Raw genomic sequence first — 15,912 nt, 5'->3', positions numbered from 1 at the left:
AGGGACATTAAACAACAATGGACCCATTATGTTTTCCTGAAAGACACAAAATAATGTCACATTTATTGACATTAATATTTTTTATCATGCATTTTAGTTATATATCATAGTGAGCTTCAAAGTGATACTTAAATCATTTTAAATTCTTCTCTATGTGTGTTTAACTAATATTTTAGGTGATAACATCATAACATTTAAGTATTTCTAGAGGTAATGAATTATTTTTCTGTGGCTTAATGATATTTGAATTGTTCAAAGAATGTCATTCTTGAAACATGAACTGTATTGGGTTCCTAAGAGGATTCAAATGCAGGGCCTAAATAGCATGTACTTACAAAATACCATAGTAGAGCAGTCTACCTTTCCACTCTTACAGAGCACGTGAGAAACAACAGTGCAAACCAGTGTGGAAAGTACACAAGGGGTGCAGAAGTTACTGGGAATGTGCCATGCTCTCTATCAGGGTAGGCTTAGTTTTTTCACATATGAAAGATCTTCCAGGGTGTGAGTCACAGTTCTCTAAGGCTTGTCCTGAGCCTGAGATGGACACAAGTAGGTTGCTCACTTTTGTGCAAATCAAGCCATGGGCCAACCCAACACTCAAGGTTAGGGAAATAGGTTCCATCTCTTGATGGAAAGAGCGACAAATAATTTGTGGCCCTTTAAAATCAATCACATCTCAAAACTTGATGTGTCGTATGTACTCAAATCTAGTGTACTGGACACAGTGGCCCTGATTTTTCATAGGTTTCCCCAAATCAGCATATCCCAGGATGGTTAACTTTTTCTACTTATCCTGCCTCTACTCAGTCAACCAAGCCAGAAAATCTGAAGTTAGTTTGATTCTCCAACTCTTCTCCACCTGTATAAAATCTCAGTCATTATGTTCAGCTATTTCACTCACTACATTTCTCTAGTTTTTTACTTCTACCATTTTTTGGGCTCTATTTTAATGCATTTCCTTATCAAGTCTAGTTTGAAATAAACTGATTTGCGTCTCTCTGTTCAGTTTGATCACACTCCATTCTATTCTTTATACGTTCATAGCTATTCTTAAGTAAAGCCTTGTTTTTGCTCCCTGCATGCTTAAAAGTCCTTCTTCCATATGGAAATGTAATTATCCTTACAAGAAATGACTATCTAGCTGAAAAAGCCCGATAATAACTCATCTCTTACACCCTCTCAGCCCCTGTGATCTCATTTGCTCTTGTCTTTTATCTGCCACTCCCTACATGTGCAACCCAACTCCAAACCTGCATGCCTTGCTTAGCAGTTGTTTTTGTGCAACTTGTTCAGACCTAGTTTCAAAGAAAAGTAAACAAATAATTAAAAGAGTTGGGAATAGCCAGGAATGGTGGTGGTGCATGCGTATAATCCAAGCACTTGGGAGGCTGAGACAAGAGGGTCATACGATTGAAGTCAGCCTTAGCAACTTAGTGAAAACCTGTCTCAAAATAAAAATATAAAAAAATAGAAAGGGTTGGGGCTATAGCTCAGAGTTAGGGATTAATATCCTTGGGTTTTTGTTACCTTTGTTTAGAACAAATAGTCTATTTTTACATTTGACCACCAAACTCATTCTCATTCATCTTCACTGAACATTAAATTTACTTTCTATAGAATTGTGTCATTTTTGACAATAAAGGTCACCTACTGAAGTCATTTCTTTCTTTGTAGACTTTGTTAGGGTGTGAGCTCCTTGAGGGTAGAGAAATATATTCATTTCTGTGTACAACAGATAGTATGATAGCCAAATTAAGAAAGTTCTATGAAGGCTAAATTGGGTTTAGGGAAAGTGGAGAGTTTAGGTCAAAGATGATGGTGCAGGGTAATAAGGGTAGTAGAGCTTTTACAGATGTTTTGGTCATAAGTCACGGTAAAATATGCATTTTTACTTTATGATCTAATATACATACTTTCTACCTCCAAGCTACATCCCCAGCCCTATTTTTTATTTATTTTGAAACAGGATCTCATTAAGTGGTGGAGGGCCTCACTAAGTTGCTGAGGCTGGCTGCGAATCTGCGATTCTCCTGTTTCAGCATCTCAAATACTGGAATTACAGGTGTCCACCATCTTGCCCACCTATAAATAATTTTGATGATTAAGCTAGATAAAATTTCATTTTTCTCATTTTTCATTTACTGTCTCCAAGAAACTGTATCTTCAACTGTCAATATTAAAATTGGAAACAAAATATATTTTCCTAAGAGCACAAAATATGTTTTTAGAAAAATTTGCACTTAACTGAATGTGCTGTCATTTGCCTGTAATCCTAGCACTTGAAATTCTGAGACAGGAAGACCACAGATTTGAAGCCAGAAAGTCAACGAGCCCCTGAGGGAGAACCTGTTTCAAAATAAAAAATAAAAAGGCTGGGAGTATAGGTCAGAAGTAGAATACCCCTGGGTTAAATCTTCAATATCCCTTCAAAATGGACTGTATGTTACGTAGTTTCCCATAAGTTGATTTTATATCATTATTAGTAACAAGATTATTGAGTACTTGACACAATTTAATTCATTTAATATGAAACTTTCAGTATCTAATTAATTATCACTGAAGTCACTTTTTAAAAGCATAACTATTTTGTCTTCAATTTTCCTGTTACTTTTTTGTACCAGGCCAAATTTTTTCAAATCTGCATTGTAAAGAAAGTAGATTACCCTATTTAATATGCAAGTACATTTATGTAAATTGAAGCTTTTTTTTTTTTTTTGGTGGTACTGGGGTTCCTGGAAGGCCTTCTACCTCCGGGATACACTCCCACGGGCTACACTCCCAGACCTATTTTTTTTTTAACAATTTTATGTGGAAACAGGGTCTCTTAAGCCAGCGAGGCTGGCTCCGAACCTGCGTGATCCTCCTGTCTCCGCATCCCAAGCGTGGGGATTACAAGAGTGTGCCACCACGCCCGGCAAATTGAAGCTTTTTAAAACAATGCATGTGGTGTGGTGGTAACTGCATCTGTTGGCCTTACAAGCAATCTCTTTACAGCATTTAAAGATACCATTTTCTTAGTTTTACTGTGTATTAATATGGCCTTAGGTACCTCATATGAGTCATTAAAATTATTGAAGTGGACCAATTAAGGAAAGGTGTCTCAGAGGCTTATTAGAATAATCGATCGTGCATCACTGATATGAAGGACATCCAGCCTGCAGCGAGAGTTCCAGTTCTGCGTGATTTTCTGCTAGGAACTTTAGAAGTATAAATGAACGTGTATTAAAAAGTGATATAATATGCACATCTACATTTCTTCTTCATTGGTAAGGCAGATGGACAGCACAGAACTACAGCCAGTTCTGGGGAATGACTTTAGAAGATGGTTTTAAGTTTCGCCTTGGCACCCTGCCCCCCGGCCCCCTGCTCCTGAGCATGAATGAAATGACAGTAAGTTCTCCTCATGACTCTTATCTGTTCACATGTTTGCATAGGCGTGCTCATAGGTGTGTTAAACATTTTTAAAAATGTAGTGAACTTTATGTGATTTCAAATTCACAGAAATACAATTTTCTTTTGTCATCTAAATACAAATCTCTGTACCAAAATGGTTGTGATGTCCCTCAACATCCAGTTATACCTCTATCCTAAATAATGACTGGTTCTTTACCTTGCCAATAATTTCACAGAAATACATATTCTGATGGCTGTTCAGTTGTTTGCTGTATCAGTGCTTCAACAAGTCTTGGTTCATCGTTTTACTTTTATTACTAGTTATTTTGTGAATTTGTCAGAACTCTGTTGATGTCTCTTGGATTATCCATATCGTATGATATTGAAGTAAATGCTGACACCTTCAGACAAGTATTTTATGATGATTAACAAAAATCTGTCCTTGTCGGACTTGGTAGCATATGTCTATAATTTCAATACTTGGGAGGCTGAGACAGAAGGATCATAAGTTTGAGGGTAGCCTCTGCAATGTAGCAAGATTCTTAACAACCTACCAAGACTCTGGTTCAAAACAAAACCATAAAGAGCTGGGGGTGTAGCTCAAAGTTAAAATGACCCCGAGTTCAATCCCCAGTACAACACACACACACACACACACACACACACACACACACACACACACACACACACAATTTAAAGTAAAATAAAATAAAAGAAAGAAGGAAAAAAACAGATTTGTTCTAAAATATTCTCAACATTTCCATTAAGAAAATACCTTGAAATTTTGCCCGATGAACTGGAAAGCTTGTGAAAATTTTCTCAAAGTTTTCTAACATTCTGATAGTTCAGGCTCTTGTGTTGGGTTTTGCTTCCTTTTGAGGAGGTTCACCTGATAGTAGGTATCTTGCATGAGGAGGCTTCACCTCTTTAGGTACTGCAGACTCTAATGTCCAGAGCTGCGGTTTTCACTGTGTGTGGTGTTCCCAGGCACAGACACGTCCAGGTGAGACATCAGTCTATCCAAGGCTTGTTGCTAGTGCCCAGGGCAGAGCAGGGCTTCCAGGTTACTGAAGCACAGCCTCGCTAGTCTGCAATGAAGACATCAGGCCCGACCTGCTTAGGGACTTTCAGCATCTTGAGACAGAGGGAATGTTGTTTGCTGTGGGATGAGTTGTAAGCCTACTGGTGTCTCGTTAAACATTTAACTTGAGCTTTGCCTACAAGATGTGATTCGAGTCAAATGCCAGTAGCAGGGTATTACTGGTATTACTAGCTTGAGTATTACTGGTATCAGAGAACACAACACTAACTGACATTTATCGAGCAGCTGTATGTTAAGCAGAGAAGCACATTCATATTTTATCTCATTTAATTTCCTTAGCAGCACAGTGTAATGGGTGGCATCATTATCTACATTTTAAAGATAAGCAAGTTAAGATCAAGAAAGGCTAAGTCGCAATGAGATTTTGTGAGGGTAAGAGCTGTACCAGAATTAAATTGCAGATCTGGGACATCTAAGGAGATCTGTCCCTCAAAATAGTCAGCGTTCCAGTAGAGTCCATTGGCTTTGGCCAATTCAAAGCAGTAAAAAGCCATTTCATCTTCTAACCGAGGCTAAGTTTCATAAGAAGATCAGCTTCTCCCACAATCAGTAAGATTAAATCTTCAGAGATGTAGCTCAGTCAGATTCATGGTTTTTAGTGACCTAATTTTATAATCAATTGGAAAAGAGTCATTTATAGTCTGGCAATTTTCTTTTTCATTTTTGTTCCTAACTAGGGAAAAAGAATCAGAAGCCTTAAGAAAATGCCCCATTATTAGGGTTGTACTTTCACTTTCTTCTGTTGAAGGACATGTTGCACCAAACATTTATTTAAGATTCTTTATACGTATCCTTGGGATTATGCCTAACATTTCTTATTTTAAACTTTAATTTTTGCATCTAGGAATGATTTGTATTGTATAGAAAACAAGGTACATTTATTTTCCATGTTGCCACTCATCATAGCATAAGAAAGAAAATCTAATTAAATAATTTATTGGCTCCTGGGAAATTGTTTATATAAAAGTCTCAAAGTGATATTTAAATAAAAATTCTCACTGATTAGTAATTTAGGAGAATTGAAATTATTAGTGCCATGACTTCATAAACACAGTTGCCAAGTAGTTCCAGGAAAGGAAAACATTAAGGAAAATTCTGCTGGCCTATGAGCCCATTACTCACTTATGATGTAAGGCAAAAAAATAGCTTTTTAGTTCTAGGGCACAGTAGCTTGATGACTGATTCTGAGTGTTGGAGTTGTCCTAATATCTGTTCAAGTAAGAGAGAATCAGAAATATAACAAGTACTTCTAGGAAAAACATGAGGTCAATATGATCTGTATTGCAATGGAAGTCATAAAAAGAGCTAAAAATTGGGTTAATTCTTAGCCTGGGGGGGGACTACATAGAAAATACCCAATGCATGATAATGAACTGCTTCTAAGTACAGTAAAAGTGGACTTTTTGTGTGTTGTTATGCTACTGGATAACTGACATTGTCTCTCATCCTCTCTACTTTTAGTTCATTCATTCGTTCATTCATTCATTCATCCACCTATTTATGTGGTGCTAGAGACTGAATCAGAGCTTTTGACATGCTCAGCGAGGACTCTCCCACTAAGCAAAAACCTCAGCCTCTTGTTCATTTTTAGAAGTGTATTTTCAATACAAAATGAACTGTATGGATAGTTGGGATATGTGGTTGCCGAGAGTGTACACAGTTGCCTACTTTCATCATACTGAGAAATTTCACTGTCCCCTAATCCCTGGATCTCTCCATTCCCTGGCCACATTGCCTGGAAGAGTTGGGATTGAAGAGATTGCTTTCTTCTGGGTGAGAACAATAACCTTTGAATCCTCCCCAATTCCTAGGAAAGTTTTCTCTCCCCAGCTGGTTCCCTGGCTTCATTATTTAGCAGAAATCACAGAGCATGCTTTAACCCATTAAGTTCCAAGTTTTAAAATCTACAGCTACTTAAATGACACAGGTCCATTAAGATAGGTTGTAAATCATAATCTAGATCTCATACAGAAATCAATATTATAGTTATTATAATATGATTATATTACTATTCTCATTGTATGAAAAAATATGTTATATATTATATTTAAGTTTTTAACCTTAGATGATGGAACAAAATGGGATAGGAAATAATGAATTCAGTTAAAATCGTGAAATAAGAATGCTGGAGGGAGCCAAACTCTATTTTGAGGTAAAATAGAACTTTCTCAGCATCTCATAATAAAACAATGAGAGCCACTAACTGTTATGGCTGTATAAAAGATTGAGATCTTTTTGAGCCAGCAGAAGCATCACAGTTGAAATCACACTCAAGGGTCCCTGTAGGCTGGGGCTGTTGCTCAGTGGTAGTGTGCTTGCCTGCCGTGTGTGAGGCTCTGGGTTTGAGTCCCCGGACCAGAAAAGAGAAAGTCCTGAATTTGTCTTATTTTTTCCTCTCCAAATTAAGTTTCAAAGGAAGCAAGTAGTGAGTCAAGGGAAATACCTTTGGAAAAAAATAAAAATAAATATTTACAAATTTAGGGTTTCTTCTAACTACTCATAGATTTCTGAGATTTTTTATTTGATTAGAAATAACCTTGTCTGTATGAACCTCTCACTTTTTTCCTATTATACATGTCTCCTGTGTAAGCAGAAGCTCTGTATAAACCAAATCACTGTCTATAGAAGGGAAAAACGTAGTTATAGAGTTATGTACTTTACACAGTATTAAACAAAAGTGACCTTTTTTGCCCATAAAATTGATATTTGTCTCCCATACACCTGCACATAAAGCACACGTTCTCCGACATACAAAATACAGTAAGTACTAATGGAGCTACAGAGAAGGGTCCAGTCAGATGCTTTGTAGAGTCTATGTTCAAGCGCAGAGTTCCTTCAGCTCACCTCACAGTCTTCTCATCCATAGAGGTAAACAACCAAGGACAGAAGAAGATGCTGGTTTTTATTACTGTCCCTGGATTAAATATCTTAACATTCAAAACGCATCCAAATGTTTTCATATGCTTTTCAAGTTTCTTTCCTCTTTCCCTTCTTTTCAGAATGGGACCCCAAGCCCTTCAGTAAACTTTAGGAAACACACACACACAGAGTATCACTTCTTGTTCACCTGCACTTGTGACAGAATGTTTTATCTCTTACATCAGTTTTCAGGATTTCAATTTGATCTTTCTGTAGTAGCCACAGCTGGATGCATGACACTGACATAATTGAACACGACTCGGCTAACATGGTGGGCCTGAATTGAACACTGCAGGCTGGAGCTTCAAAAAGAAATGTGAAAATTTATTTTTTTACTCTATGTGAACAAATATTTGTGACTTTTGAAAAGTAGACTCCTTATGTCTAACATCCCACTACTTGGGAGGCTGAGACAGGAGGAACACAGTTTGGAAGCCAGTGTTCAGGGACTTAGTGCAGCTGTTTCAACACGAAAAATAAAAAGAGCTGGTAGTATAGCTCACAGGTAAAATGCCCCTGAGTTCAATCCCCAGAATCACACACACACACACACACACACACACACACACACACACACACACGGGCTTTAATCTTATTTACAATAAAAATGATATGAAGTAAAATAAAGTAGAGCCGGGTGTGGTGGCTCAGACTCGTAATCCCAGCATTCGGGAGGCTGAGACTGGAGGACCACGGTTCACAGACAGCCTCAGCTACTTAGCCAGGCCCTCTGCAACTCAGTGAGACCTTGTTTTAAATAAAGAATAAAAATTGGGACAGGGAGAGTAGCTTGGAGGTAGAATGCCCCTGAGTTCCATCCTCAGACCCACAAAACAGTAAATAAATAAAAAAGAGAAATAAGATATTTTGTATTGGGTCCAATTGTGACCATTAAAGACCATAGACCTTATTACTACTTCTCAGGACCTCACATAAATGGAATTTGTAAAAAAAAATATTGCAATGATGACAAAATTCTCTTTAATTTTCAAGACCACATTTCTTAGAAATGTTTGGTTAATCAGCTCCTTCCTTTTTAATTACTTATTAAAATTCCTCAGAACCAGTGTTCTAAGAGCTCATTTTGAGAAATATAATAGTTCATCCACTTTCTTATTATACATTTTTTTCAATTTTAACACCTCTGAAATGGAAATTCTTTCCCTCATTTGCTGATGTGTTCTAGCAGCCTTAATGGTAATTATGTGTGCTGTATTGTTATGATTAGACTCAGCTCTGAGGGACAACACTGTAAATGACAGAGCATAAATAAGATAGAAATTGATCTCTGCCTAGTAGATCTAGAAATTGGTTGACTTGGCCTCTGGGGTGTTGGGCACCCACCCCTCTTTCTTCTTGTTGGTCCATTGTCCACAATGTTTACTTCCAAGGTGCTATGATGGCTCCAGAAGACTGCCCCATGCCTACTTAAAATACTCAGATTCCTGAAATGACAAAGTATCAAGAAAAAGGAGTCAAACTCAAGTGTCAATTGTTTTTTAAAGAAAGTTATCAGAAGCTGTCAAATGACACTTTTGCTTACAAGTCATAAGCCTGAAAATGGTAATAGTAGTCCAGGGCCCAGGAAATTCAGTCCCTTTTTTGACCTTGTATGTGCTGAGATAAAAATTCTATTCCTATGAAGAAAAAGGAGAACTGGACAATGAGTACCTGCAACACTACAGTCCCTGGATAGTGATATTAACAAGATCATTAAAAATTACTCTATATTTAGAAACTAGAGAAATACCAAAGGATAACTCTTTAAATGTTAAGGCATGAAGGCAAATATCACTGAAGACAAGATTCTCATTTAGCCACTAGCAACCAGAAAATTAGCTCTTTCTTTCTCCATATCAAATAGTTCAGAAGAGATTTCTTGGTATTCAGGGCCACTGACCCCGGACTGGGAAGGCCAGAACATAATTATATCTTCTGTTGCTTTGCTTGGTTCTTAGGTCTCTCTGATTACCTAAATCGAAGTGGGGCAAGAGTGCAAGTGGAGGCAGAGGGGGTAATTTACACAGTGGGTTTTGTGTAGGTATAAAATCAATAGTAAGGACAGAAGGGGTAATTCACACAGTGGTTTTGTGTAGGTGTAGAGTCAGTAGTAAAGACATACAGAACTTATTCTGATATTCTTGAGACAACATATCAGTTTTTCTCAACCTGCTCTGTGATTAAATTCTCATTACTCCTTCAGAGATTTTAATTTGGTTAAATGCAGGAGTTATCATATAAAATTATCCAGTGTTTATCATTGCATTTGATTACCATATTTGTCCATGATATCGCTAACGTTTAGTGCCTAAATAAAAATATTAAAGCAGGAAAACATCAGATTTAAACTCAGATTTGACTAATGTTTATTTGGAAACATAATTAAATTATGACTGATTTTTTTCAACTAGAAATATAAAAAATTTAAAATGTCCATATAGAAATAAATCTAAAAACATTAGTAGTTTTTCTACATGCCAACTGTAAATCCACTGAAAAGAAATACAGAAATTATTCTATTCGCAAACCTCCAAATCTATTAAAGTCTTAGGAATAAATCTAAACAAGGAGGTGAAAGACCTCTACAATGAAAATTATAAAACAATAAAGAAAGTGAAGAAGATCTTAGAAGGTGAAAGAACCTCTCATGCTCTTGGACCGGAAAAATAAATACCATCAAAATGGCCGTCCTTCCAAAAGTGCACTACAGATTTAGTGTAATCCCTATTAAAATATCAAGGTCATTCTTTTCAGATATAAAAATCATAGCAACACATACATATCGATGTTTACAGCAGAACTCATAATTGCCCAACCATGGAACCAGCCTAGGTGTCCATCAATAGATGAATGGATTACAAAATTATGGGATATATACACAATGGAATTCTACTGAGCCATAAAGAAGAGCAAAATTATGTCATTTGCAGAGAAATGGATGAAATTGAGGAACATAGCTTAAGTGAGATCAGTCAATCATAAAAAGTGAAAGGTCAGATGTTCTCCCTCATATACAGAAGCTAGGGAGAAATTGGGATTAAGAGGTACTCCAGACAAAGGAGGAGAAACCTTAGAGGAGTGAAGGAAGGGACCCGAGGGAGTGGGAGGGGGAGGAAACTTGAAAAGGGAAACACCTGAATGGACATGATGTTCATACACAAACTTGCCAAAGCCAATCACTGTACTGAACACAGGAAGGAGAGAAGGGAGGCAGAGAGGGAATGAGGTGGGGACTGGGGGAGGGCTTAATGAGTCCTGTGTGCATGTAGGCCTGTTCACCCTGAACTTGGGATGGGAGAGGGAAGAGGGAAATTCTCTAAAGCACATGATGTACTTTAACAAACATATCAAAGGCAATCACTAAGCCAAGCATAAGAAGGAGGGAGGGGGAAGAAATGGGGCGAGAATTGGGTAAGAGCTAATTGGGTGATGTGTGCATGTATACCTCCACCATCTTTTATCCCATTAAGCTGTATGACTACAATACACCAATAAAAATATTAATAAAAATGTATGATTACAATGAACCAATAAAAATAAATAAATAAAATAGTAAATAAAAAAGTTTAAATCTGGCTTTAAAATAAATTTCTAGCCAGGTATGGTGGCGCACACTTGTAATCCCAGCATTCCAGAGGCTGAGACTGGTGGATCCTGGTCTGTGGCCAGCCTCAGCTACTTAGTGAGGCCCTCTGCAACTTAGTGAGACCCTGTTTCAAAATAAAGAATAAAAAATTGGTCAGGCGGTGTAGCTCAGAGGTCAATCCCCAGACCCCAAAAAAACAAAACAACAAAAAATAAATAAAATACATAATTCCTTGAAGACTAATTGATTTCTAGTACCAGTTTCTAAAAGCAGTTATTTTGTCCTGCTTATTTTTACTTGTACACTCTGAAAAACACTCTTACTATATAGGGGGATATGATAATTGTAGAATGATAGAATACAACATTTACTTTGTATTAGATGATCTGATATCATGAGGCCAAAAAAATGCAAGTTAATAAGTGGCCGATCAGCTTCAAGTCCTAGAAGCTCATTTTTAGGAAAAGCAATATTAATAGAGTGGCAAAAATCTTTGAAAATCCAATAAATGAACTTTATGAATTCATCTGGTTTAGTTGATTAGTAAAAATGTTTTCAATAAAAGTGTCATTTTAAGTTGTAGTTTCTCTATCGCTTTATCTAATTGAGAAGGATTGCCCATTTATGCTTTTTTTATTTTTAAAGAGTAAATCGTAAAACAACAAATGCATGCTGGTATAGGCACTTAAAGTGCCTACAGCAAAAAACATTTTTAAGAGATGAACTCTACCTGATATGTATTTTATCATTATTATTACCAAACTGAACATCTCCCATGTGCACAGTAGTCTGGTCTTCTCTGAACATGGAAAATGCATTCTGAATAACCTAACCCTTCGGAAATGTATTTGGAGTAATTGTTATATCTATTGCTTCAACAGAGCAGAAGGGATAGCCCTTAAACTTTGTTATTAAATTGAACATTTAAAGTGATAAAAAGTGACACTCTACCTTTCTTCTGGAAATTTGAAGCAACTTAATATGGCAAATGCTTAAATGTACACTGATAAATCGATAATAATAACATTGGAAGGTAGGAGTAATATACAAGATGTGCATTTCTGTCCCATTTAGAAAGCACCTTTGGAAACTGTTTTACTCAAAGCAATAAATTTATTCTGCTCCAACTCTGAGTTTTTGCTGTGCGGCCTTTGGCATTAGAATCCCAAACCACTTGGCTTTCAGATGGTTCCATTCTTTAAGTTATCGGCCGCCACCGTAAAATAATCTGCTTGCTGTTCTTGGCACTTTCTCCCATCATTTAAGTAGCAATGGTTTTAGCAATGGATGCAGGATTTAATATCATTCTTATCAGGCATTAGTAATTATTTAAATCAAAACTAATTCATCCATTAATGTTTAGATTTATAAATTATTTGTGATGGATACCTTTTCAAGCAGAGATGTGAATTCTAAACTTTCCTTGCTTTAGATTTTGAGGCTAATATATACTTGTCAGAAATACTTCTTTGCAAGATATCAGATAAGTATCTTCACTTGCTGAATGCATATTACTGAAACTTTTAAGTAGGTACAATTTTATCTTTTACAGACATTTTATTTCTGCCTCAAGGCACTGTACCTATGTATTTCTGATAAAGATGGGTAATTATAGGAATGGAGCAAAGTGTTAAGAATTTTAAAATTAAGCCTAGTTCCAGGAGTAAATTTTAAGTAGATGAGAGGCCTTAAGCTTGTCTTTTAGCTTTTAGAAGTCATTTACCTTATCCATTTAAAAGATCCAAGAGTTGGAGGTGATGGCTCACACCTGTAATCCCAGTAGCTGGCAGGAGAATCACAGGTTTGAGGCTAGCGAGGTTCCCTGCAAAGTAGAGAGACATTGTCCCAAAAAGAAAAGAAAAAAAAAATAGTTCCAGGAGTGTGTCAGAGGTAGAACGTCCCTGAGTTCAGTCCCCAGAAATACACACACACACACACACACACACACACACACACACACACACACCACCCCTCTTGTTATGTCGCAGAGATATTGAGAATATAAAAGAAAATATGGACTATCAAAACACCTTGAAAACTTTAAATCACTCTCAAAAAATGATAAGTGAGGGTGTATGTGCGTATGTATGTGAACATAAATACGTAAGTAAAGAAAAGTTAATAAATGAATTCTTACTTGAATCTGAGATGAGCCCTGATTTTTTGGAAGTGAGATTAATCTCTCTCTTGTAAAGTTTAGAATACAGTGGGTATTGTATGAGAGATTTTCTTTGGGACAGAAACAGAATAAATTCCATAGCAGTTAATTTGCCTGTTTAAAAGATAGCAGTCAAAATTGACCTTGCCAGGATTTTAACGTGGGCTCTAAAGACATCATGGTGTTGTATGTTTGGTATTACACACTTCCTAACGTCCTTTTAATCTTCAAGGATTTTATAAACATCAACCAATTCATTTCAATTTCATTTCTCAGTATCTGGTGTAAAAGTGATGCGTTCCTTGGGGCTCCCAGTGTGTTAATAGGTAGTTACTATAAATACCTAATTTCAAGATTACTTCTGCCTAGAATCACAGAAATTCTCCAAACTGTGAGGGACAGAGAAGTGAGTTTCTTTATGAGAACAAATTTAAATAACCTCATGTGGTCTTTCACATGGATGAGCAAACTCTGATCAAAATGACAGAAACTGGCGGACAGTTTTACACCTCATGGTAACTCGGAAAAATCATTCTATGCATTGTTCTTATGGTTTTGCATAGCGTTGCAATTTCCCACGTGAAGTTGTCATTTTTAAAGACAGCATGAAATAAAAACCCTATGTAACTACATTTTATTCAGAAACTTGAATGTACAAAATAAATTGTAGGTCATTAAAAACATTATAAAAGATCATGAACGCTTCTCCTGTTGGTTGTTGGGATTCATTTCGGAGGATCTAATATATCTGACTCTCTTTCCTCTAGGCTTCTTTACCTGCCCAAACTGATCTTCCAGAGATTTTTATTGCTTCTTATAAGTGGCCTGGATGGACTCATGGTCCACTGGATCAAAAAAATTGTGCTGCATCTTGGGCATTTTCTACTGCAAGTAATAAAGTCATTTCATTTACTTCTTTACAAAGTCCTCCTTAGAACTGAGACTCAAAGTGTAATTAAAAAGTTTTTTTTTTAATTAGAATATCTAAATGTTAACATGTGGTCAATTACAATAAAATCTTATTCTGTCTGGAGAAAACTATTTGAAGACTATAAATTTCAGAGTAGAAGTGTCTAATTTTAAGTAGAGAGTGAGTAAGAAGTTCAACAGAGTACAGATGTCAAAGTTGTTATTTTCTGTGGGTGAAGGCCAGATGATAAGAAGAGTATGAAGGTTCCTCTTTGCCCATCATATTACCTGCAATCCCAAGACACACATAAAAAATTTAAAAATCTAAAAATTTTACACCAAAAGTTTACACCAAAATTTGCCTAAATTTTACACCTAAAATATCCTAAAAATTTTACAATTTGGAGTGGTGGGTGTACAAATTTTACACATGCTTTTATAAGATTTTTAAAATTCTATGGTTACTAAACTATTTTGAAGTAAAACTAAGTAACAGTTACTCAAATATGCTTCATCTAATTTTAAGTATAAATAAGTAATTATATATAGTCTGGCTTTCAAATGATATAACTGATATTTTAATAAGTATAACTTCAAATTCATGTTAATATTAATCCAAGCAATGTAAAGAATACTTGTTTCATGGTTACTTTTATAAAAGTCGGTAAGTCCAATAAATAAATGACTCAGGCTAACCTTAAGATTTTGATATCTAAAATTATTCTCGAGGAAGTATAGGTTGTACTTAAGCAACTAAATAAAAACTGACATGGTAGAACTGGCCACTATCACAGATTTTCATAAAAAAATGGCCTAGCATTTGTAGATAACTCTAAAGATAGATTGAAAACACTGAACCCACTGTGGAGTGAGTGCATTGGCTCATAGGAAAGCCAGCCACCAAGCCGGCCTTCCTTGCAGTAGAGTCATGTCCTCTCTGTCCACAGATCATTGCCTCAGAGTCTGCTGGCTCATTCCAGAAATGCCTTTGGCAGAACACCATGCTGGCTAAGCTCACCTCTGGACTGGCCACATGGACACTACTGCCTGCCCTGCTGTGTTAATGCCCTCTGCCCATTCGTTTGCCCTGGCTGACTCAGGGTCACACAGACATAACCACTCAGGAGAACACATTTAACCTATATAGACTATTCTAGCCAATATAGCCAATTCAGACTATTGTAAATTTATATTATGCAATATCTAATAGCATATTTTAATGTTCATAACGTGATATAAATGATTATATTAGGCCTATTTCAGTAAACATGTATATATATATATACACACACACCTGTTATTCTTGTTATATATATAAAATATATAAAAAAGTGAGTAATTTTTAGCTAACTATGGTTATAACTATCATTAACTGTTAGAATTACTAATCAGCATTACTCATTAGTTTAATATAATAAAGTAGTTGAATATAGCTAAACATTTATATATATGTATATACCACATGTTATAATATTATATATAATTGGTGATATGTGGTATCATATAACTATGGTTAACTATTATGGTTCTATCAATTAATATTACTAGTTACATATATATATATATATATATATATATATATATATATATACACACACATTACCCATTTATGAATTAATCTCCTAGTCATCTGTTTACATAAATTTTTGCTTTGTTATTAAGTTAATTTCTCTCCTCAACACAATTTTTATATTTTTATTGGTGCATTATAGTTGCACATCATAATGTAGCTCACATGATAGTGACATATATGCACACAGCACTTGGGGGGACCACTAGGTCATAAGTACTGACTGTAGCATTGGAAATTATAATAGTGAACAAACAAGAGAGACTAAACTA

The 15,912-nt window shown here is 35.9% G+C and overlaps 1 protein-coding gene across 1 annotated transcript in view; it reads left to right on the top strand.

The window, feature by feature from the left end:
- The window catches only part of TINAG (tubulointerstitial nephritis antigen), a gene marked incomplete at both ends in the record, with an annotated part of 84,109 nt that overhangs the window by 13,465 nt on the left and 54,732 nt on the right, over positions 1-15,912 (top strand). Inside the window, 2 exons of the mRNA XM_080699729.1 lie at positions 3,279-3,393; positions 13,929-14,052. Coding sequence (XP_080555855.1) covers positions 3,279-3,393; positions 13,929-14,052 — 239 coding nt within the window. The remainder of the gene's footprint in view (positions 1-3,278; positions 3,394-13,928; positions 14,053-15,912) is intronic.

This window comes from Muscardinus avellanarius (assembly GCF_963383645.1).
Source record: "Muscardinus avellanarius genome assembly, chromosome: 8".
NCBI classification, from domain to species: domain Eukaryota; kingdom Metazoa; phylum Chordata; class Mammalia; order Rodentia; family Gliridae; genus Muscardinus; species Muscardinus avellanarius.
The sequence above is the reverse complement of the archived record's forward strand: the minus strand, read 5'-3'. Positions and strand labels throughout refer to the sequence as shown.